We start from the raw sequence: 26,053 nt of genomic DNA on the forward strand, positions 1-26,053 counted from the left end.
CTGGGGAGGAACAACCTCAGGCCTGGGATTTGATTTAACATGGGATGAATCCATGTCTTGCTCAGGGCCTCTTGCACCAAGTGCTGTAAGGACAGAAAGCATTCCCTCAATAGACTTCTGCTTGAGGATCGAACAGATTTAAGAGGTTTTAGAACCTCTTTGAAGTCTTCCACATTTTTCCTTCTCTCTTTATTAAAGCTACGTGAGGTTACAATGCACATTTCATCCTGCAAAGGGTAAAATACCCCAGCACACTCAGACAAACCTAGCACAGGAGCCCATTTTCAGGTAAGCACCTCAAAAGCCAAGCACTTACAGACTGCAGCACACAAATTACCTCTCCTTTCAGCTGAATCTGCTTCAGTATTAAAAATTCAAGGCTGAGAGCACATTGTCTATGGTTAAAAATAAAAGGAATGTGGCTTTTGGCTGCATAGTTGCAACTATGGGGCAATAGGGTGAAATCCCAACTCTTCAATCAACCTTCTGCATGACCTTGGGCAAGACACTTCCTGTACCTGCCTCCCTCCCTCCTGGTACAGGTATTCAACAGCACGTTCTTTGGGGCAACAGCTCTCACTTTGCATATAACATTGGCCAAGCAAGCTTAGATTTTAATAGTAGTGATGTTAACTTGCCCAGAGAAGCTGTCGCTGCCCCATCCCTGGCAGTGCTCAAGGCCAGGTTGGACACAGGGGCTTGGAGCAGCTGCTCCAGTGGAAGGGGTCCCTGCCCATGGCAGGGGTTGGAGCTGGATGAGCTTTAAAATCCCTTCCAACCCAAACCAATCTGGGATTCTGTGATTAAATATGTTCCCTGTGAGCTCCATCTCATCAGGTTTCTTTAGTCTGACACTGAGCAGGCAAGTGAGAAACTGATTCAACATGGGTTATGTGTAGAACAGTGCATATAAGAAAATGCTATTATAATCTATGTATGGAATGATGGGCTCTGAAATAGCTGCTACCACTCAGTAATGAAATTCTGGGGTTATAACAATAATGAAACCAAAGTCATTACTTCCCTACTGTTAAAACAGCAGCCAGTGTTATGAATTAGGAAGAAAATAAGGCAGCAAATGGTTATGTTGCTATGCAAATCTCTGCTCTGGAGACTTCAGGGTTAGCAACACACTAGGGACACCTTATTCAGCTCAGGCTGACACATCCTACACATCCCCCTCAGCTTGCTGTTAGTTCCAGGACACTGTCAAATCTCTCCTAAGTAGGCATCTAATCTAGATTCACAGAACTAATGAGCAGTTCATACTTAGCTCAACAGGAGACTCAGGTATTCAGAGAATCAGAGTATTTATGTGGGTACCTCACACATGATTAAAGCTTAACCTTAGGAATAAGGCCTGAAAAATACCAAGAGCCTCATTCAAAGCAGCACAACTAATCCTATGCTGCCAATGAGGCAAAATTATCTTACTAGGCCATCATCCTCTTCATTTTCTTTACCTTTTAAGGCCCCACACAGAAAGAGAAACTAAAATACTGCTTCAGGCCACAGTTACAAGTACAAACCTTACAGGAAAAGGTGGCTGCACAATATCAAATACACAAAGAAACAAGTAAAACTTTGTAGCTGCAATGAAGAACTCCAAATGAAGTGCTGCTGAGCCTTTTGAGAGGGCATCGATGAACCATGGAGGGGGAAAGAAACAATGTATAAGCAGGAAGCATTGGAGGTGTTAATCTGAGCAGCTGCTAGAAATAGATAAAGTCAGTGACAAGATTCCAGAGGTAGGAAGTAGAGAATTCAGAACTCAGTTTTTCAAGGCATGCAAAATACAGCCATACCCAAGACTGAGCCAACACATCAACACAGGCCAAGTGGAAGAATATGCATCTGCAAAAAACATGCTTCCCAACTACATTATCCATGGTACATAAGGTCTGATTAAGGACCCCAGCCTTTCCAGGCTTCCACACCCCTTTCTAGGTGTGGAAACACCTTAGGACGACTGTTCACAAACCATCAGTGCCATGTATTTGTACAGCATCCACAAAAAGATTATAGTACAGCAGTGTAGGTCTGCTGACACTTCTGTTTTTGTGAGCCCATGGTACAGAGGAATACTTTATTTACATGTATCTCCTATACAAAACACTAAATGAACCAGTCCTCTCTCCTGCATGTCCAGGGGTAAACTTTACCTGTGAGTCTTCAACCACAAGAAGGAGCTTTAGAGCTAAATGGTTCAAAACTGGCTAGTAAAGTCATTCTCAGCAAATTGAAGAACTGCATCTCATCAAACTGGAAGCTCAGAAGCTGGATTAGAGAAAGCAGCAAAACAGCTGGTAAGAAGACAAAAAACAGCCCGTATACATCAGGAAAAGCTCACAGTCAGTAACTCAGAACAGAGATATTTGTTGAAATAAGAGCCATAAATAAAACACGTTGCTTAAAGCTGAGTTATATTTCAAGCTAAGTTCAGATCACACTAAATCTGTTATCAGTGCTTAACTTTCTACAGCATGCCTCCCAAGTTGACTCTTTTAAGTACATCTATGCTAATTTATACTAGGTAATTTCTTTGCTTTACTACACGGAAGTTCTTTACTGTGAGGGTGGTGAGACACTGGCACAGGTTACTCATAGAAGTGGTGAATGCTCCATCCCTGGCAGTGTTCAAGGCCAGGCTGAACAGAGCCTTGGGCAACAAGGTCTAGTGTGATGCATCCCTGCCCATGGCAGGGGGCTGGTACTGGACGTTCTTAAGGCCCTTTCCAACCCAAACAATTCTGTGATTCTATGATAGTAGCAAAGACCTTAAAATGTTGGTCAAAGTCAAACAGAAAACTAAGAGCTGAGCCAACAACAGAACTTAGATTCTGTTATGGCCCCAAGTCTTGTGGTTTTAGCATGTCAGGCTGGTTCTTCACCTCTGCTGCAGTAAGGTTGTCTAATGGTGGATCACAGCAGTGAGTGACTGTGGAGCAGGCCCTGTGCAAGACAAGAGGGTAGTAAGGAAACCAACACACAGTAAGTAAAATACAAGGGTTTTTTTAAAAACTGATTTCTGTTTTACAAGCAAATGTTTGTACAGAGGTTGGTGGAACACAGACAAAATCAGTGAAACACAAGACCAAGGGCTTCTCATACAGATCTGCAGCTCAAACTTAATAAAAGGCTGATAACTGGAGATATTCACAGCGTTGATCAACTACAGGTCTATACCCCCTCCCCCCAATACATAATAGGAAGAAGACATCCAGCATCAGCTCTCAAACAGCTTAAATGCCCTCAGAGCTCACTTCCAGATTGGTATCTGCATAATCCTAGGTGCAATGGAGCACAGAGACAACTGCCATCACTGCAGTCACCCCTTGCCAGCTCTTTGTCACATACTGTTCCCAAACAAAAAGCAAACATCAATCAGGAGCAGAGTGTTAGCTCTGATTTTACATTAGATTATCAAAAACTAGTGTTTAATCGTTTAGTTTATACTCTTCAGATTATGTATGAGAATTCTCCTCCATCACCTACTACTCTGAACTGTTCCACTGGCACTCCTCAGAAGAAAAAAACCAAGCTTGGTGTTATTCAACCTCCAATATAGAAATACAGAGGTATAACAATGGCCAGGTTAGAATCAATGAAACAAGAAGTTAGTTATGTGTGACATTAGAGGAATTGAGATTCTGAGACACAAGAATGAGTTCCCCTCAGTTCTACCCGTAGCATTTGAGTAATGACCTGTCATCAGTTAACCCTGGCTATTTCTGTAAAGACTGCCTGACAGCACAAAGCTCCTGCTAACAGTCCACTCATTCCGATTCAAATGGCTGAGCAGTTTAAATTCCTTCCTCCTTCCATTTCCCTGGGTTAAACGTGTATATTCTTTGGATTTGGGAAGAAAGACAGACTCATTCCTTGTTAGTCTCCATAGAAAGCATGGTCCCGGAGTCAGGTAAGAACAAACTAGCTGCCAACTGTCCAACAATCCCAAATCACTCTGGCGTGCAAGGCTGTAATGTAACTGAGAGATACCATGAGGGAAGAGAAGCATGACAGCACATAGTCCCTTTCCAGAGCTTCCCACTTACTGTGGAGGCAGCACAGGGACTCCATGATGAAGCACCAGAACAAGGAAAGCAGGAATACAGACAAAGCATCTCCTCAGCAGTGGGTTTTCAAGAGAACCACGGCGTCTGAAAGCTCCAAAACAATCCAGATCCCCAGAGCAATTAAGCGGAATTGTGCAATTCAAAACCACACAGACGTGAATCTGACTTTCAAAGGGCTTTATATTACAAAAAGAAAAATGTAAGTCACAACGAATGTGAAAAATCCATTCAATGAGGCTTGTTTCCAGTTTGCTAGGAAAGCTACTTTGCTCTTCCTTATTCCCAGCCTACTGCTGAAAACGTGATTGCCAAAACAGTGCCACCTCGAGCAGGAGCTTTAAAATCAAACTTGCTCAGCCAGATCCAGTACTCGGAACTTGTCCAGGTTGTAGAAACAAGCCTTCACGACTCTGCCTCCAAAGTATCTTCCATTTAGATCCACAACAGCTAAAAGGGAAACCAGTGACAGGTCAGCAAGCACCAGTTTAGGGCACTAATCAGTCAGGGAGAGCATTCAATGTCTCTACAGGAGTTAACTCCTGAGGTTCACAGGATGCTATTTACTATCCTACCTTTGATGGCAGATTCAACCCGTTCGAACTCTAGGAATATTCTTACAGCTTCATCATCAGGGGCACCAGGAATCTGAAACAAAACAGAAAACAAACAAAATATCCAAAATTAGAATGAGAACAGGAGTGAAAATACTGTTTTACATTGCTGCTCTTCACAGAAGTAATGAAGAGAACACACTAAGAAGATTCCAAAAGCACAATACCCAGAGATTTTTGGATTTGGTGAAGACAGACTCATTCCTTGTTACTTTAGTCTTCACAGAAAGCATTGTCCTGGAGTCAGGTAAGAATAAACCAGCTGCCAATGACCCCAAATCACTCTGGTGTGCAGAGGATTTACAAGAGCAAGGCTATAATGTAACTTAGTTTCTGACATTAAGTTTGTGTTTTAGAGATATAGAAAACCCAGGTTCAGAACACAGCAAAGGAACATGTGACATCTCCTAATGTACACCCCTTCGCCTAGGCAGTAACAAGCCAGTTGTGAAGGACAAGTGTTCAGTTTGGTTTCAGACCAACCTAAAAGGGACAGATTATCTCTTACCTCAAAGATGACGCATTTCCCAACCTTGCCATACTTCTCACATTCCTCCTTAGTTTCAACTTCTAGATCTTCATCCACCTCCCCAGCACCAACCATGTTCTGAAAGTTAAAAGAACAAACCCAACTCATCGGGATGTAGTTGGTACAAACCATGTAGACAAACCACAGATTCATTCAACCGTGACCATAAATAGTTTAAGCTTCTGTTCACCAGTAACAGCCACAGAAGGAGAGAGTTCCCTACTACTAAGACAAGGTAACAGTATAATCCAAAGCACTACTGATTTACAGTCATAACTTACATCTCAGACACATTTTCACCATGTAGATGCTGCTCAAAACCACTTAAACTGTACAGAGTCATTGTAAGAGGAACACAGACTTAAAGCATTTCAGCCACAGATGCTGCAAGCACAAAGACATGTTCTCGTACTCCCAACTTACCCTTAATAAGACCACTTTAGTTGGGCATTTCAGTATCTCAGTCAATGGGTTCGAATCCGCTTTTTTGCCAGTTTCTATGAAGACAGAACAGTGAATCATGAAATAACTGAAAATTAAAGCTCAACTGCCTGCCAGGAGGATGGAGCCAGGAGGGGCTGGGCTCTGCTCCCAAGGAACAAGGGATGGGACAAGAAGAAACGGCCTCAAGCTGCACCAGGGCAGCTTTAGATGGAGCTGAGGAACAATTCCTGCCCCACAGGGTGCTCAGGCATTGGAACAGGCTGCCCAGGGCAGGGCTGCAGGCACCGGCCCTGCAAGTGTTCACACAGCGTGGAGACGAGGCCTCACGAACCCCAGTGCCATGGGTTAGGGGTGGCCTTGGCAGTGGTGGGAATAGTTGGACTGAATAAGCTTAAAGGGCTTTTCCAACCTGGTTGATTCTATGATATAAACTTATAGGGGGGATTTTATCAGAATCTGTTATCAAACAGTGGAATAACAGCCACAAAATGTAGTTTCATATTAGTGAGGAATAGTCATTCCTAGCTTGTAAGAATAGTAATTCTACTTGTAATGACAATAAGAGAAAAAATCACTTCTGCAAAATGTGAATTAAGCTGAACATTGGCAATGTACTATTTCATAATAATTCATCAGTTCAGAATAGTATCAGACTCCCTAAGAACTAAAAATCAGATCTTGTGACTTCCAACACTTGTGCTTAGGTCCAGGTGCTGTTCTAGGAAGCCTACATCTTGTCTCTAGATCAAACACCAGAGGGATGAGAGCTGTATCTAAAACATGTGATAGGGAGAGAAAGCCAGCAGGAACACAGCAGGATTATCTCTTGAAGAGAGCACTAAACTTCCAAACACTGAAGGAGAATAACTGATGGAGGAAGGTGAGATGAGTTAAAAACAAAGAGGACCACTTTAAAAAAGATGAATTCCTAGAAGAAGGAATATGAGCTGTTCTTCCAAGTCTAACCAGTATTTTCTGCAAGAACAGGTGGCAAACTTAACAAATCCAGGAGCATCCACTGAGCCTGAACTGTTCTTTTTCCCCTGACCATTTCTCAGAAACTTATTGGTGTAGGACAAAATTACCTTTCTCTGTAGAATCACCAACAATGATCTTGCCACCCCTCTTGCTTGTTTTCTCCACTGAGAGTGCTGTGCTCAGCCCCTGTTCATGCTTTCCCAGCCCCTGGCCCTCTCTGAAACCATACTTCTGCATGATTTTATGAGCCACTGTCCCTCTGCAAAGAGAAAAAGCATCAGTTAGTAAAGATTTCTTCCACAAAACATTAACATTGTATTTTTCCTAAGTGCTTGAACGTTCTACCTCCAAAAAATCTCTTTACATAGAGACTGAAAACATAATAGATTCTATAAGACTTAACAACCTAGCAACAACAGCACCCTGTGAAGATGAAAAGTGTTACCCTAAATTAGATGGAAGAGTTGTCAGAGAAGGTGACGTAATAAAATCGCTCATACTTTTATAGATACAACCCAACTTCCATTAACAGTGCAAGTCAGCATCATACACTATGCAATGGTTTGGGTTAGAAGGGACATTTAAAGACCATCTAGTCCAACCCCACTGCCATGGCAGGGACACCTTCCCCTAGATCAGTCTGCTGACAGTAAATTACAAATGAGATCAGATTAAGGTCTATTTAGTTCGGTTTCTTTTCTTTGTCAGTGGCTGGTATCAAAAGCTTGAGAGAAAAAGCAGATGTGGAACAACTTAACTCCCATGTTAATCAGATTCTGCTGTTAGTTCCAAGTTGGCATAAGCTCCACACTATAGAGCTTTGTCAGCCCATTCTCTAACAAATCTGAATATCCTTGGTATTAATTTAAACACATAATCTTTCTGAATTTTCAAGAACATACTGAGGCAATAAAATCATAGAATGGATTGGAAGGGACCTTAAAGCTCATCCAGCTCCAACCCCTGCCACAGGCAGGGACCCCTTCCACTGGAGCAGCTGCTCCAAGCCCCTGTGTCCAACCTGGCCTTGAGCACTGCCAGGGATGGGGCAGCCACAGCTTCTCTGGGCACCCTGTGCCAGTGCCTCAGCACCCTCACAGGGAAGAGCTTCTTTATATCTAACCTGAACTTCCCGTTTCAGTTTAAAACCATTCCACCTTAAGTACCTTACAAAAAGCACCTCCAGCGACAGGTTTTGAAATTCCCACAGAAAAAATACTCAGAATCAAAATACACCTACACATATTGACATCTCTTTGGAGACCACAGCTAAAGATACAAAAAACCATGCCATGGTTTACTAGTTTAAACCACAGTAAATATTCTATGCTCAGTCACCCCCATTTTATCAAAAGACATGTAAGATTCCACGTAAGATTACAATAATCCTGTGTAATCAGTGACTATGTGACTATTTTCCAAGCATACTATATGAAACATACAAAGACACCTCCAAAAGGCTACAAAGTCTGGCTCTGTAATGGTGAAAAGTTATAACACTAAATCACAGAAATAGCAATAGCTAACTGTGTGGTCAAACTAAAGCAGGTTAGATCTTGTATTTAGCACTTCCTTCAATGAACTGAAGGCCTGAAGGTCCTGGGGTATTGCTAACTAGAGGTGGTAACAATGCATTAATTGAGCCAACAGTCCTGAGTTTGGTTATCCTTTTGCTGCACAAAGTGTTCCTATTAAAAAATTGCATTAAAAATAATTTCCAGAATGGAAATGCAGGGTAATAATGTTTGACTACACTGAGGCTGCATTTCCACAACACCCAAGGCAACTGCTAAGAGTACCACATCTACCTACTCCACCTTTCAAGTGAGATCTCAAGGTTTTTTTAGCTATGAATTTTGACTTCCTCTTGTTGCCACAGCAGTAACAAGAACTACACATGATGCTAATTCAAGGCAGAAAGTAACTGGGCAGATCTGTAGCCACAGCTGCTACATTCCTGCAAATATGCTTTGAATTTCTGAAGAAACAAAGCAAGCAGAGCTGATTTGCCCCCTGGTATGTACCACGTTTAAGGCAAAGGTGGAAAAAAGCCCCTAGAGGAACTAACATGCCATCTGTGATTTCCTGTGTACTACATTAGCATGGCTTGTAGAAGCCATAAACACTTTATGCCAGAGTGTGGCTTCAGAACTCACTTAAAAGCAAAGCCTTGAAGGCAACCACCTCAAATGCATTTCTCTCCGTCAAGTAAATCCACAGCTTTTCCTGTATCCTGCCAGTCAGAACTATATGCACTCTGACATATAGTGGGATGTGTTCTTCTCTATTGATAAGCTATTTAAACTTTTGGTTTCCACCACCTTTTTTTCCACCAAATGAGCATAAGTCAGTCATTTACCCCATGTTAGCAAGGAAAGAGTTGCTAGGTCCTGTGGGGGAACGAGGTCTTTCTGGCTCATCATATACTGGAGGAGGAATAGCTGCTTTGGAAGATGGTGGCCGAGGTCTCGACTCCTCTTCGTATGGAAATGATGCTACAGCTGAAGAAAACAGAGACGTTTGGTTTTTCAGTAAAATACTTTGCATGATCTAACCTACTTGTTATGAGTACTGGAGTACTGTGCCTTCAGTTTATCACATTTACACACAGATGCAAGTTGCACTTTTTTCTGCTTTGATACTAACAAAAGTCTTCCACTTAAAACCCAAATCAGAAGACTTCCTTTGCACATGCTGCTTTAACATCCCTTTTCCTCTCTCCCTCTCAGAAACAAGAGTTATCCTGATTCTCCTCACTGGATATACAGTGAGTTTGTATCCACAGGTCTATAATGCATTTATTAACCTCTTACTTATCAAATGGAAAAAAGAAACATTAAAAGGCCACCTGCACTATGAGTTTATCCACACAGAGGGCAAACGAGCTTGAAAGCCTCATACATCAAGAACAGAATTACAACAAAACCAGATCAATGCATACAGCTTGGGGGCTGGGAACTGGGAAGAAAAGTGCACTGGAGATGTACACAAAAGAGAAAGCCTTAAGAAGAATGAATGCAGCTCGAAGCGAAGTATTTATATAATCTGAAGAGATCTGACAATTCCTGAATTGGAACTCTTCCTGGGGTGTGGAGATATTTTTCTCTGTATCTATATACAGGTATCTCAATCATACTGATGAGATTATTGGACTACCTTCCACTGACAAGTCAAATGTAAAGAAAAAAAGCCTACAGAACACTGAAGGAAATAGCAGGAACACACTTTTCAATGGACTTAAGGACTTGCAGACTGACATAGTCTTAGATTATTTCCTGCTGAACCAGTAGTTGTCCCTTACAAAATGAAATGTTAGATATAACACTTGTGGATGTTGTATGAGCAAAACCCAACCCCTGTTTAAGCAGCAGATGGACTGGTCTGGGGCACTTCTGCTACAGCAGTGTTTTCTAAGGCTTTTCCAGTCCAGCTTTGAGTATTAAGTAATAAATTGTACAAAGGATTCCTTATGAGATCATGTCCCATTTCAACAAGCTCTCTCCCTCGGGATATTTCTACTATTTCCAGCCTCTATTTACTTTTCCTTGACACCACTCAATTGCTCTTCATTATTTACTCAAAACAACCTCTTTCTGTTTCAAATGTTTGCACACATCAAATACTTTCACTACTGTATCATCCACTCACGCTGACAAGCTTTGCTTTTGGTAAAGTTGAATGCTCTCATGAATAAAACCAGGACTCCCAAAGGAACGTTTGTGTGAAGAAGATTCATCTCCCTTATTATTTCTTAACATACACCACACACTGTTCCATATTTTAATTGACAAATTTAAGACCATTCGACATGCAAAAAGAGGGAATAGGTTTGTTCTTACAGTGAGATTGTGCCATCTAGTGGTTAAGAGAAACATGGTGCATACACACCTCTAGCAAATACTGCATCCCTTACAAACTCACCATGTTCTTTCTGCCCGTAGCACATAACCCCTTCAGAAATCTATTCATAAAGCAAAAGGTACTAGAAAAAATCCCTCTCCATGCTGTGGAGGTTTCTAGTCTACTCAGAGGAACTTGTCTGCAACGTTCCTCCTTTCACATCACAAATGAGTATGGTTGTAACAGACCAGCTTGCCAAACCACTTCTCCAGCAATATAGAAAGAATCCTTTAGAACAGAGATGTGAAACACAGTAGTGTTGCAGGATCCCCACAGCTTCCCCCATGAACAAAGAACCATTGCAAGTTCTTCTGCCAAAGAATTGTATGGGAAGAACATCAGGACAACAGAAGGCTGAGAAAGAAATAAACACAGCCAAGTTTCAGAGAACAGGATTCTGGTGTACTTACGTTCTTTGTCCTTCTCCACAAGGGAAGTGGGTGGTGCAATGGCAGCTCCTCCCATACCTATGAGCAAAATGGAAGATAACACATTTGTATGATTATGTTCTGCTGCTCGAAATAGCTTCACTGAATCTTAAGATAGCTCCTGGCTCCCCACCAGCCAATTCTTAACACACATCTCTATCAAGAGAAAAGCAGCAAGAGAGCAGTCTGAGAGGCTTCAACAGTGGTGAGCTAGAGCTGAATGAAAAGCACATCAAGGGAGACATCAAACTGCAGTGATGTACTACTACATGTCATGTCTGTCATAAACATATTTCACAGGTTTTCAAAGTTAAAGACTAGAGTGAAACAAACCTTTAGTTCTAAAACTGCTCAGTCAAACCAAATGAGAAAGATGCTCTGTTTAAATTAGCTACACTTTCAAAACAGTAAAGTACAAAGCCTCTTAATGAACAATATTCTAACATAGTTTCATAACTTTCAAGGCAGAGCAAATACATGTCATGTCCCCTGTCAGAGATTTTCTTTTTTAGAGTAACAACAGCCCTGAATTATTTACTGTAACTTTGGTGCTGAAACTTTAATTTTATAGAATCATAGAATGGTTTGGGTTGGAAAACAGCTTAAGATCATCCAGTTCCAACCCTCTTGCTATAGGCAGGGACACCTCACCCTGGACCACGTTACCCAAGGCTATGTCCAACCTGATCTTGAGCACTGCTACAGGTTTACCATTTCTTTGGGCACCCTGTGCCAGTACCTCACCACCCTCACAGTAAAGATCTTCCTTCTATCTAACCTGAACTTCCTCTGTTTCAGTTTGAACCCATCACCCCTTGTCCTATTGCTACAGTCCCTAATGAAGAGTCCTTCTCCAGCACACTTGTAGCCCCCTTCAGATAGTGGAAGCTGCTCTGAGGTCTCTACACAGCTTCTCTTCTCCAGGCTGAACAGACATGCAAAGACCTATCTCATCACCCAGATCCACATCATCTAAGTAGTTCTAAGGGCATGAAATAACAAATGCAGGAATAGTCAGCCTTAGTAGCTAAAACTCAACAGTGATCCTCTTACAGTGATTTTACCTCATGAGTCACCCCTTTCCTGGAACCTACACCATACAGAAACTTAAACCAGGTTATCTACAAACTAAAGTAAAAAGATGTCTTTCCACAATTTAGCCTGCACGGAAAGAACAGTTTTCTGTATGATGACAGTTACGGTTGTAATCAAATGCTAGGGTTATTCTAAAGGCTCAGAAACAGCAGTACACACCTCAGCTGAGAACAGAGACATACACAATCCATGGAACAAGACTGTGAATTCCCTCTATTTATTTTTCTCCTCTTTCCCCATCAAAAATAAATCAAATAGCTCACTTACTTCGTTTTCGTCTCTCCCTTTCATAATCTTCATCTTCATCAGAATCAGGATCTGGTCTTCTTGAAAAGCCACTGGCTTCATGTCTGTCTTTACGTCTTCTAGGAAACACAGTAAGTTAGAAACCATCAAAGTTAACTTTGATGTTACCACCTTTGCAGTGTGAATTATAATGCTCCACTCTAATTGGCCTTTTATAACATTTTTCATGAAGGTGTGAGTAAAAACCTTTACTTTCTATTTCTTTGCTTTTATCCTCATGGAGTGTATTTTGTAAAATTAAGATAGATCCAAAGCAAGATCATCTCCCACTTGCAAGTCAGCCAAGAATGTATGAAAATGAGGGAGTACCTGAATAAATCTAGTGCAAACTGACTACAGTGACTGAATGACTACAAAGGAAGAGGTGTTTGGTGGAACAGACCACAAGATAACAGAGACGTTAATTAATCACCCTGCTTTGAACAGAATCCCTTTTACATTCCCCACAACAGGGCATTTAATCAGTCAACTGAAAAAAAACCCCAAACCCATCAGATTATTGAGTAGCTTGGTGATTAAATAAGACTCCAACAAGTCTATTAAAACATATTTAACATTAGGTGAGAAATGCTTCAAGAAGTGTTTGCACTTCAGCTGTTATTTACTGTGATTATGAAAGTGCTCACTTTAATATCTCAGAAAAAGGAGAAGTAGTTTTTCTAAGCTGTAAGGAGCACAGTGTGGAACGTAAAACGTAAATCAGATCTCATTGCCAGCACAGCCATCAAAACTGCTACAGGATGCTAAAAACAGCTCAACTGTTCAGCATCTCTGCACTGTGAATTTAAACCAAACCTACACCCTGTTCCATCACCCAGGTTATTACAATGCATCCAGCTGACGCAGGTTTGGCTGAGATTGTTTCCCCAATTTTAAATCAAAGTGTATGATGTGTTTTTCACTTCCTCTCTCTAATGTTATATATAAAGACTACCTTTTTGGCCCACATACAACAAGCACAAGCATGACTGAACAGCAATCAACACTGAAGCTGTGGAAATGACAGCTTGGATTTCTGACATCTCGACAGAGAGCCTGAGGCATTCCTCCTCCACCAGATCAACGAAGATAGAACCAAGAGAGAACAGAGAAGGCCAAATGGCTAAAAATACCAATTTCCACAATCTAAAAGGGGCAACAGAATAACCCTCCTGTAATTCCATAGACTTGAGATGATTCATACCAAGATGAAGCTGGCTTATTAATTTCACTTAAAATAGGCAAATATAGCCTTACTGCCTGGCTGGCAGACATTTTACCACTTGTTTCAATAGGACATGGAATCTGCATTCAACTTCTTTAATATGATTAGAGAGATTTCTTACTCCATGGAAATGGTATTAAGGTAATTACAAGTAAGTAGTGTTCTCTTTTGTACAGAGACAAAGAAGTAATAAATACACAACTTACTTGAACTGAATGCAGCCTTTTGATGAAGTGCAACTATGCCTCTCATAGGCTGTGCTAGCTACATCTTTAAAACTATATATCTTTAAAATTACGTATCAGTTTGTAGTATTTAAACCCAGAAATGATGGTTTATTACTGAGTGCTGGAAGGTATTTCTGTAGTCAAGTTATACTGACAATACCCTAAAGGTCAAAGTCTGATAATGATGCATTAAGTACACAAATCCAGCTGCTACTGTCAAAGTAGATATAGTGAAAGCTGACACGGATCTTTCAGCTAAAGAGGCTGTTAACATGATAAATGTTGTAATTTTTGCACTATCAGTCGATTTAGCAAGAGTATTACAACATACAACATACTAACACCTTGTGCTTGTTTCTAAAAGCACAGTTTTCTTCACAAGATCTTTGAGAATTTCCCTGTTTAGGCAGATAAAACTAAACAAATTGATATGTTTGCTCTTTACTCAAGTGTCACAAGTTTAAACAAAAGCCTTACTTTTCTCTTTCTTCAATCTCCTTTTGCCTCTCCAGCTCACGCTGCCTCTGTCGCTCCTCCCTTTGACGTTTTACCACTTTTTCATAGTCATTTGGGAACATGGGATCATACTCATCTGCCAAAGGGATCAACACATCTCCTGCAGAGAAACCACTGGGTACAGGATCCTTAAAGAAAGAAAAAGGGTTTGGTCTGCTGATATCTGAAAGCAACATCCAGTTCGAAACCAGTAATTTAACACTTCCTTCTCACTCTTAACACCATAAACTGCAATTCCTGACTTCAATAATGGCAGAAGAAGTATTTGCTTCACTTAAAACTAACACTCCATCCCAGCTTTCACTATCTTAACTTTTTCCATGAATAAAAAATTGCCCACACTCACTCCCCCTACCAAATACAAAGCAGCAGCGTGTCATCATGGACAAGGGTTTTCCAATCCCCCTTAATTCATTATTAGAAATATATAGAGCACCTTGCTCTTGCAACCATCTGCAAGGGGTCTTCCCACATAGTATCAGTCTTTTTCATCAGCTGCTATTAATATAACACAGAGGTTCACACACTGTTCTACCCTCATCTGAAAGAACTATTCAGGACCATGAGGATGATCAGGGGCTGGAGCACCTCCCATATGAAGGCTGAGAAAATTGGGGCTGGAGAAGAGAAGGCGTGTGAAGGACTCAGAGCAGCTCCCAGTGTCTGAAGGGGGCTATAATGATGCTGGAGAGGGAATCTCATCAGGGACTGCAGTGACAGGACAAGGGGTGATGGGTTCAAAATTAAACGGGAGATTTAGGTTAGATATAAGGAAGAAGTTCATTACTGTGAGGGTGCTGAGGCGCTGGCACAGGGTGCCCAGAGAAGCTGTGGCTGCCACATCCCTGACAGTATCAAAGGCCAGGCTGAAGAGGGCTTGGAGCAACCTGCTCTAGTGGAAGGGACCAGTGCTGTTTAGTATTTTCACCAGCGATCTGGATGAGGGAACCGAGTGTACCCTCAGCAAGTTCACTGATGACACTAAACTGGGAGGAGTGGCTGACACACCAGAAGGCTGTGTTGCCATTCAGCGAGACCTGGAGAGGCTGGAGAGCTGGGTGGGGAGAAACTTGATGGAATTCAACAAGGACAAGTGTAGAGTTTTGCATCTGGGGAAGAACAACCCCATGTACCAGTACAGGTTGGGGGTTGACCTGCTGGAAAGGAGTGAAGGGGAAAGGGACCTGGGGGTCCTGCTGGATAGGAGGATGACCATGAGCCAGCAACGTGCCCTTGTGGCCAAGAAGGCAAATGGCATCCTAGGGTGCATTAGAAAGGCTGTGGTTAGTAGGGCAAGAGAGGTTCTCCTCCCCCTCTACTCTGCCTTGGTGAGGCTGCACCTGGAATACTGCGTCCAGTTCTGGGCCCCCCAGTTCAAGAAGGACAGGGAATTGTTTGAAAGAGTCCAGCGCAGAGCCACAAAGATGGTGAAGGGAGTGGAACACCTCCCTTATGAGGAGAGGCTGAGGGAGCTGGGTCTCTTTAGCTTGGAGAAGAGGAGACTGAGGGGTGACCTCATCAGTGTGTACAAATATGTAAAGGGTGGGTGTCAGGATGATGGAGCTAGGCTTGTTTCAGTGATATCCAGTGGTAGGACAAGGGGCAATGGGTGTAAACTGGAGCATAGGAGGTTCCACGTTAACATCAGGAAGAACTTCTTTATTGTAAGAGTGACAGAGCACTGGAACAGGTTGCCCAGGGGGGTTGTGGAGTGTCCTACATTGGAGATATTCAAGGCCTGCCTGGACAAGTTCCTGTGTGATGTACTCTAGGTTACCGTGCTCTTGCAGGGGGGCTGGACTAGATGATCTTTTGAGGTCCCTTCCAACCCTTGGGATTCTGGGATTCTGTGTCCCTGCCCATGGCAGGGGTTGGAACTGGATGACCTTAAGGTCCTTTCCAACCCAAACCATTCTGGGATTCTATTTCAGAACCACTACCTTTGAAAAAGTTTCAGGGAGAAAGCTTCTTTTGATTCCTTACCATGAGAAATCCATTTTAAAAGGTTAGGTGGCTTTTTTGGTTTTTTTTTTAAAGCTGATTGATATACAAGCCCATTTCCAACACTGGTGCAATCACAATTACATTCACTATTAACCTGACCAAACTGCTGCCTTGCAAAGTACCTTCAAGCTGATCAGAAGAAATACACTAGGAACACCTTTATTTTAACTACATGTTAATATTGGTAATCCCATGCTGTATCATGTGGAAAGACTGCATGAAACTGAAATGTTCATGAATTAAAGACTCTTTGAACAGAGGAAATCAATTTCAGAAAACAATTGTTTTTTTGACTCCTAAGAAAGATGATGGAAAACTAAAAATATAGACTGCAGTCAAATAATTCAAATTTTAAACCATTAGTTTACAGATAAACCTTTTAGCTGCCTTGGCCTTACCTTTAAGCCAGCTGCGACATGAGGTGGTGTGTCCACAATCTGTCTCTCATCAGAAGAGCCTCCTCGTTTCAGGTCAATTACAGGAGCAAGCACTGTGCTTTGTTTTGTTCTCTGACTCTGAAAAACATCACCAAAACAAAGAATGTCTCAAAGAGAAATCAGCAGCTAGTTTTATGTATTTGTAGCTCGTATCTCCAATTTTTGTAGTTAAAGGATGAAAACCACTGTCTCAAATTCTCCACTGTGCAAAGCTCAATAAATCATTTCTCTTCAGTTTACCAAAATACAGTAATTTTTGCTCTCATAACACCCCACTTGGAGCTCTGTGTGAAGTTCTGGTGTCCTCAACATAAACAGGACCTGGAGCTGTTGGAGCAAGTCCAGAGGAGGCCACAAGGATGATCAGGGGGCTGGAGGACCTCCCATATGAAGAAAGGCTGAGAACATCTGGGCCTGTTCAGCCTGGAGAAGAGAAGCTGCGTGGAGACCTCAGAGCAGCTTCCAGTGTCTGAAGGAGGCTACAACAATGCTGGAGAGGGATGCTTCATCAGGGATTTGAGATAGGACAAGGGATGATGGGTTCAAACTTAAACAAAGGAGACTTATGTCAGGTATAAGGAAGAAACTCTTCATTGTGAGGGTGGTGAGGCACTGGCACAGGTTGCATCTGAGAAGCAATGTGGCTGCCCCATCCCTGGCAGTGTTCAAGCCCACGCTGGACAGAGCTTTGGGTAACATGGTCTAGTGACCATGGCAGAGGGCTGCAACTAGATGACCTTACGATCCTTTCCAATCCAAACCATTCTATGATTCTGCAATTTGTAACGGACCTTAACATGGATAACTAAGTTTATGTCACGTTTTAGTGGTGGCAAAGGCTCTCAGTTCCAAGTCAGATGCTTGTCAACTATGTTTAAAGAGCTTCTACACAAATACAGATCTGATGGAATATTTCAAAGAATGCTTCCATGAAACCAGTGCAAACTTTCCACTTTTAAAGGAATTGAGATCAAACTTTGCTTGTGCATGCACTAGAGTATACACTGATAGATGAATGCTTCTAGGCTTAGACTAGGACCAGAAAGACACTTCTTAAAAATTCAGACAATCTTTCCAAATGAATTTGAACCAAGTGGGTTTAAGGGGCTCAGACTTATTTCAAAAATCTACTGTTCTTCATATTTTATCATTTTATAAAACATATTAATCTATTCTGAAATGTGAGTTGTCTAATCCTCTTCTATGAGCCTGTGCATATAGTGATACCAGTTACAGAAAGAATCTAATAGAGTAGTCATTTCGATTTCATTCATACAGGTTGTTCTAGCTATCAACTAAATCCTGCCCTCAATTTCAGTGGCATAAAGCAGGAGTAGGTCCAATGAAAAAAATGCTGTGCCTACTGAAGTGTTCAGTATATAAGCTGATACTCATTTTTAGTAATCTCACTCTAGAAGCTACACACCACAAAGAACACACACGCGTCCTGCCTGAAACAACATATCAACACTGCTTGAAGAAAGAGGATGAAATATAGCAATAAAAAGAGAAAATAGCTCTATCACTGTTCTGGCTCATGGAATTAGCTTGAACTCCTTCTCCCTTTAGGTACATTGGAAATACTTTCTGCAGACATTTCTAATGCAAAACAATTTGCACTTTAGAAGCAAAAGCCTTAAACAACATAAAAGGCATAAAGTGATGCAGTATGGCAAGCCATCAATCACAGTATGACCCTCACTTTCAAAAAAACACCAACTTAATTTCATTATCTTTAAAGTTAGATCTGAAGATCAGCTTTTAGCTCTATTACTTAAAAGATCTTTATCAGTTCTTGGTTCAATTTTAATGTTAATTTTGTTATTTCCCTCTAACAGACTTTAAGAAACTCACACCTTGCCTCTCCTCCCCTCAGTTTTGTAATGCTCCTTGCTACAAGCTCACAGCCAAATCCCAGCGAAAGTATCCCAAACTGGTATTCTAAGGTCACAAACATTCATCAGTGCTCCAAACAGAAAAGAAGATTTAATAACAAAGCAAAACCACAAAGGGACTATACCTTTGCTTGTGTGAGAGCTGCTTTCTTCACCTGCAGCTGAGACTGTAGTAGTTTGAAGTTTTTGGACCAGCCTTCTGTTTTAGAATCGCTGGTCTCAACTCCCAAGTCATCGTAAAGTGACATTTTCTCTTCAATTGAAAACTAGAAGACAAAAAGACAAATTCCAGATGACACAACAAACCTATGCCAGGGCTTACTTGCTATTAGTTTGTTTGTACACCATATTCTGATAATGACTTGTTTTCAGAGCCAGAGAAAATCTGAAGTAATTAAATGTTACTTAAGCTAGTAGCAAATACACACAACTACAGTAAGGCTGTTTAAAAGAAACTGTTTGAAAAGTAATGGATACTGTTCAAGCATTAAGAAGTGATGGGAAACTCCTAAAACTACGTTTGTAGCATTAGGTATCAGTAATTTCAAGTTTTAGAGAAGTGATGCTCTGTGCATCACACAAGCCTCAGGGCTTCAGAGTCAAACACAAAGGAATTATTGTCTCTGCTGCCCTTAAAAACATATTAGCCTTAAAATGATCTTATTAAATGTCACTAATTTTTGCATCACTGTAAAGGAAGATCTTTCTTATACTAAATACACTTGCCACAGTATTATTAAGTCACTATTTCCACATATTTCAGAGGCCCTTTTAAAGGCCTATACATAGAACTTACATCTGCATGTACACACACCACACACATACCTATGCACATATATATAAAATTAGCTAGGTAACAACATCAAAAACATGACATGAAATGCATCACTTTGATACTGCATTTCAGGTGAACAGAAAAAGAAATGTGACTGTAATGAGAGGTCTATCATTTGTGGAACCTCACTAAATGGGTTTAAAGGTTCTTTTTAAAGCTCTCTATTTAGTCTCTGATACGCCTGGATCACAGCATCTTCACCCAAATCTAACCTCTTAATTTACTGCAGGATCAAACAGAACTATCAATGGTCTTGCAGATAAAGCTTTCAGACTCATCAGCAAGATCTTGATCCCACAGGTCTGACAGACACTTATGTTTGAAGGAACCTGCTTGACATATAGATGATGGTTGCTGCAAATATAACTTACATTCACCCAAGCCTGTGGGAAAAAATCTCGGATACAGCAACTATAACTCTAAATTTAAAACAAACCCAACAATTTAATCCTGCAATGGAATATAACAACCAGGGCTCAGCAGAACAGAGTTCACTGCAAGAAAAGGGGGGCTGCACTTACTGGAGATTATTAAACACAGGTGCACACAAGTGAAATAGACAGAGATATCTTGTAACACATATAGGCAGAGGATGAGGACAGGGAACGACATGAATTCCCACCCATCGTAGGGAATAAAGTTAACGCAGCAGAAACGGTGCTATTCTATGAAATATAATGAATATATAAGACATATGATATGATGCATATATGGGAAATACGATGCACGTCGGGTACGTGATGCTACCCGCATAGACATAGGGAACACAAGGAAGGTGCTGCCACCGCGGGAAAGCGACTTTGTGCCTCAGCTCCTGGAAGGGATAGGGTGCACGGCGGGGAGCACACAATGGAGCAAAGCTGAGGGGCTGTCACCACACCGACAGAGCGATGGGCTCTTCTGTCCCCCATCAAGCGCGGTCCGAGGGGACCGAGGCCTGGGACGCTGAGGGGCCCCGACCACCCCTCGCAGGCCTCTACCGCTCCGAGGGGAGCAGCCGCACTGCCGAGGCCGCTGCAATGGAGCCTGACGCCCTCCTCCCGCTCCGCCCCGCGTCCGCACACCCTCCCGGAGCCCGGTACCGCCTCCCCGGGCTGGCACAACCGGCCGCGGCCCATGGCCCACCGCTCACCCGTCACCGCGCCGCCGCCGCCATCAGCCGGCCGCTGAGGCAGCCGGGAAGGGGCGGCACCTGCGCACTGCGGCCCGCACGCCCTCTCTCGACCAATGAGCGCCAAGCCGCAGCCTCGCTATTGTACTGCCCCCTGGCGGCGCAGCGCCGCCTCCTTCGCTGCGCCTTTTACCCCGCTCCCCTCGGTGCGCACCAGTATGGCGCTGTTAATGGGGGGGGACGCACACTGCGGGAGCTGTGGGGTGGGAAAAAGCGCTCTAAGCCCTAAAAGAAGGGAATGGAGGAAGCACTGGGAGTGCTGACCTCCTCCTGCAGCCCTGATTAAGGTGTCGGACGCGCAGCTGAGCCCCCTCTCTCCAGCTGAGCTGCGGCTGCTGCTCCTCAGACTCCATCCACATCAATTTCCTAATGCAGCAGAGTAGGATATGGGGATGAATTTGGCAAGGGAAGAAAGATGACAGCTAATTGCACACACGATTTTTTACCCTGGGTGGGAAGTTTGGGTTCCTGGTTTCCTTAGCCCCCAAGAAATCCAAATTCCTTTTGGTTTTCACAATACACATCAAGTATAATCAGCATCTTGAGCTTACTTTGCTTCCTGACGTCTGGAATCCAGTCTCTGATGTGACTTGAGGGCCGTGCAATGAAGCAATACAGTGATGCTGTCGGGTTTGGGGTCTCCCCCAGTTCTGAGTCCTGTGCAGTGGTGGGAATCACAGACCCGCTCTGGAGGAGATGATGTGAATTACTCATCTCAGGATCTGAATGGGATGTTTGGCTCTATAATGACCCTCCACAATAACCCTTTTATACGGTGTGTGCAACTATGGGAACAGAGACAAACAGCAATAAACACAAAGTAAAGTTTATTTTGACAGGATGATTTAACACCAAACAGCAAATACTATCGGATGATCCATGTAGCTCACTTAAATAAAGCCACTTTAAACCCCAGTGGCAACAGCAATACCAAACCCTCACGTTAGTTCTGCACTTATAATTTGAATGATCATTAAGAGGTTTTTCAGGTTTAAAAGCCTGTGTCACTGCTGAGGAGAGAAGATATCATCGTTATAGCTGAATTGTGAGGGATCTGGGAAAGAGTTGTGTCCCTGCAATATGATGAGCTTTGGAGCTCAATTGGAGCTGTGCTGGAGTTCGAGGCAGATTGAGGAATTCGGTCAGCAGAGGGCAGGACTGTATTTCTGCCCAGCACTATTTTCCCTGTATATCACAAATCTCTATACTGTATTTCTAACTCATTAAGAAATTGTGGCAGCTTATTGAATGAGTAACCTGACAGCTCATCTCCTTGAGCATTTCCCATTACTTAGCAAGCAAACATTTTTTCTGGGGGGGGAAATGGAGGCAATAATATGAAGCTCTTCTGAGTTTGACAACACAGTCATAGTGAAAAAGTTAGGAAGAAAGAAAACTTACAGTTGTTTCACATCAAGTGTATTGCAAACGTCCCCATCTGTTATATGCCTCATCGCAGCTTTTGGGTATCTGAAGGGGGCCTATAGGGATGCTGGTGAGGGACAATTCATTAGGGACTGTAGTGATGGCACAAGGGGTGATGGGTTGAAACTTAAACAACAGAGGTTTAGACTGGATATAAGGAAGAAATTCTATACTGTTAGGGTGCTGAGGCACTGGAATGGTTTGCTCAGGGAGGTTGTGAATGCTCCATCCCTGGCAGTGTTCAAGGCCAGGTTGAATGAAGCCTTGGGTGATATGGTTTACTGTGAGGTGTCCCTGCCCATGGCAGGGGGGTTGGAACTAGATAATCTTAAGGTCCTTTCCAACCCTAACTATTCTATGATTCTATGATTACTCAGGCATGCTTGTTATCATTGCACTGTGCCATTACTGAGGTCACCGATAATGATGTTATTGTAAAGCATCTGGCTATTAGAAGTATTTACCCCATTATATCATTCTGGCCTTAAGTGGGCTGGATTCATTGATTTCTCTGATCATCTAGTTGCAGAAATTAGTTGTGTTTTCCAAACTAATCCCTCATATTCTGTAGCTGTCTGAGCATGGATGTTACCCATCCACACTGATTTCCCATCTTCTTCAGGTGGCTCACCCCAAAAGCTCACACTAATTATTCTGTGTTTTCTCTTTGACAGTGCCAAGAATGGCTTTTCTATTTTGCTTTAATGGGCATGTGTATCTCCAGCTCATGCCAGTGTCAAACTGGGTGAGCTGAGATTTCTAAGAATTATGGCCACTTCCAGTAGGTGCTAAAGTGATGGAAATAAACATGCGACACTATCTGCAAAACAAAGCACAACCTCCAACCCCAAAGCAGATAGCATTGTCACGTCAACCTCAAGGTACTGCAAGCGCTATCTCTGTATTCATCAGAAAGCCCTTACCTCTAGCATTGCTTTCCACTGTGCTACTATGCTGTTTGTTTCTCCATGGTTAGCTGAAAAGTGGTGCTTGTAAGTAAAGTAACTACTTCAAAAAGGTCTGATTTCAAGTTCTGGACTATACTAGAATCTTCCCTTCCTACTTATGCTGCTTTCTACTAAGGCAATCTTCCATTTACAGATGAGTCTATTTTCATAATAACAGTGAAAGCTTCTTAAATATAGGAAGAAATTGTCTTTATTTATGGAGGATCTTCAAAGTATCTTCCTTGGCTTTCTTGACATAGCAATGCCTGCTTTTAAGAGAAGGATTTATAATATTAATGCATATATATATGTAACTTTGTGGAAGAAAGAAAATCAGCAGGACATTTGTCTACTGATTCTATAGTCACAGAATCTGGCTGCGAAAAAACCCAAGTATCCTATGTTAAAGGAAGAAATCAAGCAGCTAATTGCATCAAAAGGTGCTGAGAGAAATAACCATGGATTGAAAAGTCACAGAGCAATAGCACAGCATGACAATCATTGCGAAAAACTAAAAAGAGGTCAGAGTCTGCAAAGGTGGCAAACATAACAATGGGAGATTGCAGTTCCTCCTAGGAACAAGTCACAACAGGGAAGGCAAAGGCTAAATTATTAGACCTATAAATAAATGCCTATTAAAGACATGAATCAGATATTTCACAAGTAGAGAAGCAGCTCTTGGTTTAGCCTGGAAACTGCATTAGGTATGGATCAGAACTTATCCACCACAGCAATAATCGCCACAATACACTTGTACACACCCATATAGGAGCAATGAAGCCAAAAAAACCCCATCTCATTCAATTCAGAAAGGCTGCAGGCAGGTAGAGAAATCTCACCCAGCTGCCAAGTGTAGAGGTCCTGAACAGACTGGGAATGAGGGAGACATTCGTGGTCTCATCCCCAGCAGTACATACCCTGAAGGTAGATAATAACTGGCTGAAATCTCTTTCTCCAGCAAAGGCTTTTCCACCATCTGCAAAGATGGGGAAGCATTGGCCAGCTCTGTGCCCTGCAGCAGAGCCTCAGTCATGCTGAAGTTGGATCTTTCAACTATCCTTATTGCTTTGTTTTAGGATTTTAAACCTTCCCATGTTGGTGTTTTTCCTCTTGAATCCCACTGATGACCACTGCTTCAGCAGTCCTACCTCTGTACCTTCTTTCTTATCCCATCTGGCTCTGCTGCATACGTTTTCTTGCAGCTCTTTCTCCCAACTTATTAATTTTCTCCGTAGTTTGATGCAGCTGGGTCTCCTGAACTCCTTGGAGAGGAGAGAAATTATGGAGATGGGGTTATGGGCAGAAGGAGGAAGCTATGAATAAACTCCTGATACTCACACTGTGAAAAGCCTTGGTTGGGACCCCCTTATTGTGCCAAAAGGCAACCTGGAAAAGTGAACAGCCAAGCTGATTAAACTTGCTATAGGTTCCAACATTATTCAGAATAATCAGCCAAAAGCTCAAAGCAGAAAGTTGCAGAAGGATGGCATAATGCTGGCTGGGTGATGAGATGGCAGATGGGACCCAGTGTTAATGAATGCAAAGCAATGCATGCAAGAGAAAATAGCACTAACAAAACACACACAGCGGCAGGCTCTAAATCAGCTGCTTCCATTAAGGAAAGAGATGCTGCATTCATTGTGGATCATTTTCTAGAAATGCCTACTTATTGCTCTGAAGCAGGCAAGAAAGCAATGCTAGGAAGCATTAAAATTTAAAAGAAAGGGAGAAAACCTACTCATAAATCTAACGTTCATATGCACCTTTTGGTGGCCATCTGCACTCCTGGGCATTTCATCCCCTCCGAGGTGCAGCAATGTAATACAAAAACTTAGAGAAATCAGATGTGTTGAGTGAAAAGAGGCAGCGAAAGGGGACCTCAAAAGCATCAAGCATCCAAAATGGTATAGAAAAGGTAAATAGGGAGTTCTTATTTTACTCTTTGATGGTGACCTCTAAGAAGGTGTAAAATGAAGCAATGCTGGAGAAGAAAAAGCAGCCTATAAATGCCTCATTTCTCATAATTTCCCCAAAGCACTGGTAGCAGGTTTCGCTGCATGTGGGTCATTTCTGCTATGTATTACAGATCTCTGCTGAGGATGAAGGTTGTTAGTATGCCAAAATGGCATTAGAGGGCAGTGCATTGCAACCTAACTGGAGGTCTTTGGGGTGGCAAAGAGAGCAGAGCAGTTACAACCCACATAAATGAGAAATGGTGGAGACCACAGTGTGACACAAAAGCAACACATGAGGGCTGCTAGAGAAGGGTCAATCAGGTTAAAAAGTGGTTAAATCCCATCAGATGGTGGTTTCCAATCAGTGGTGAAGGTCCCAAGCGGAGAGATCTGACCCTGTTGCATACCACATATATTGTGGTGGCCCTGGCAGCATCTTCCTGAACTGTGTTCTTGTGACAATACCTGTTTGATTATCATTGCCATCTTCCTAAGGACCTTCAGCATTGCCTATGTGGCAAAATGAAGTATGAAGAGTGCCAGAAGAAAATCTATTCTGGCTTGGAAAGATTGGCTTAGGTTTGCTGGCTCAAAAATACCCCAAAACTTGAAGGAATCGTAACCTAAAAGAGTTGAAAATAGTTAGAAAGGCATTTGAAATATTCTTTCGTCTGCTAAGGGAGCAGCTGAAAATGCAGCTATGAAAGCAATGAAGAAAATGGTGCATTTTACCATACATAGAATGACCCCAAACCCCAGCAAATCATTGGGTTTTTTTGCACCTCGTTTTTATTTACTTCACATTTTTACCTAGTTTTGTATTTTGGCTGAGTTCCATAATGAAAATGAGTAAGAAATGTCTCAGAACAGAAAGATTTTGTCACAGATGAAGTTTCCAACACCGTTATTTCAGTCTTTTCAATCGCAACTAAAGAAAGCTCCGTTGCTATTGACACTGCATCGTGGGGTGGTTTTTGTTTGGCCAGCAGTGGGAAACAGCAGTGCTATAAATGAGGAACTGACCGTTTTGTCCCACAGTCACTGTCTCAAGCTTGTCTGAAGAGCTGGGA

General features: G+C 42.3%; 1 protein-coding gene across 2 annotated transcripts; it reads right to left on the reverse strand.

The window, feature by feature from the left end:
- Positions 1-2,996: 2,996 nt before the first annotated feature.
- Positions 2,997-20,675, reverse strand: RBM17 (RNA binding motif protein 17). 2 transcript variants are annotated; one of them, XM_034063218.1, is made up of 12 exons: positions 20,618-20,675; positions 18,776-18,916; positions 16,717-16,833; positions 14,276-14,442; positions 12,329-12,423; positions 10,949-11,005; positions 8,998-9,139; positions 6,746-6,897; positions 5,640-5,713; positions 5,196-5,294; positions 4,649-4,721; positions 2,997-4,523 (listed from the first exon to the last, which is right to left on the reverse strand). In XM_034063218.1, the coding sequence occupies exons 2-12, from the start codon at positions 18,896-18,898 to the stop codon at positions 4,420-4,422; spliced, it is 1,203 nt and encodes a 400-aa protein (XP_033919109.1). In that variant the 5' UTR covers positions 18,899-18,916; positions 20,618-20,675; the 3' UTR covers positions 2,997-4,419. The 2 variants fall into 2 exon arrangements, with proteins under 2 accessions (XP_033919109.1, XP_033919108.1); XM_034063217.1 differs by having other exon boundaries at positions 12,329-12,426.
- Between the last annotated feature and the right edge of the window lie 5,378 nt (positions 20,676-26,053).

Source organism: Melopsittacus undulatus, chromosome 5 (assembly GCF_012275295.1).
Source record: "Melopsittacus undulatus isolate bMelUnd1 chromosome 5, bMelUnd1.mat.Z, whole genome shotgun sequence".
Lineage (NCBI taxonomy): Eukaryota > Metazoa > Chordata > Aves > Psittaciformes > Psittaculidae > Melopsittacus > Melopsittacus undulatus.

Excerpts from the sequence above, each read along its gene's own strand:
- RBM17 (XM_034063217.1), bottom strand. The coding sequence starts at position 18,898 with ATGTCACTTTACGATGACTTGGGAGTTGAGACCAGCGATTCTAAAACA. Across the intron at positions 14,443-16,716 it reads ATGTCGCAGCTGGCTTAAAG|GATCCTGTACCCAGTGGTTT; the intron begins GTAAGGCCAAGG and ends TCTTTCTTTAAG. Across the intron at positions 5,295-5,639 it reads CTAAAGTGGTCTTATTAAGG|AACATGGTTGGTGCTGGGGA; the intron begins GTAAGTTGGGAG and ends TTTAACTTTCAG.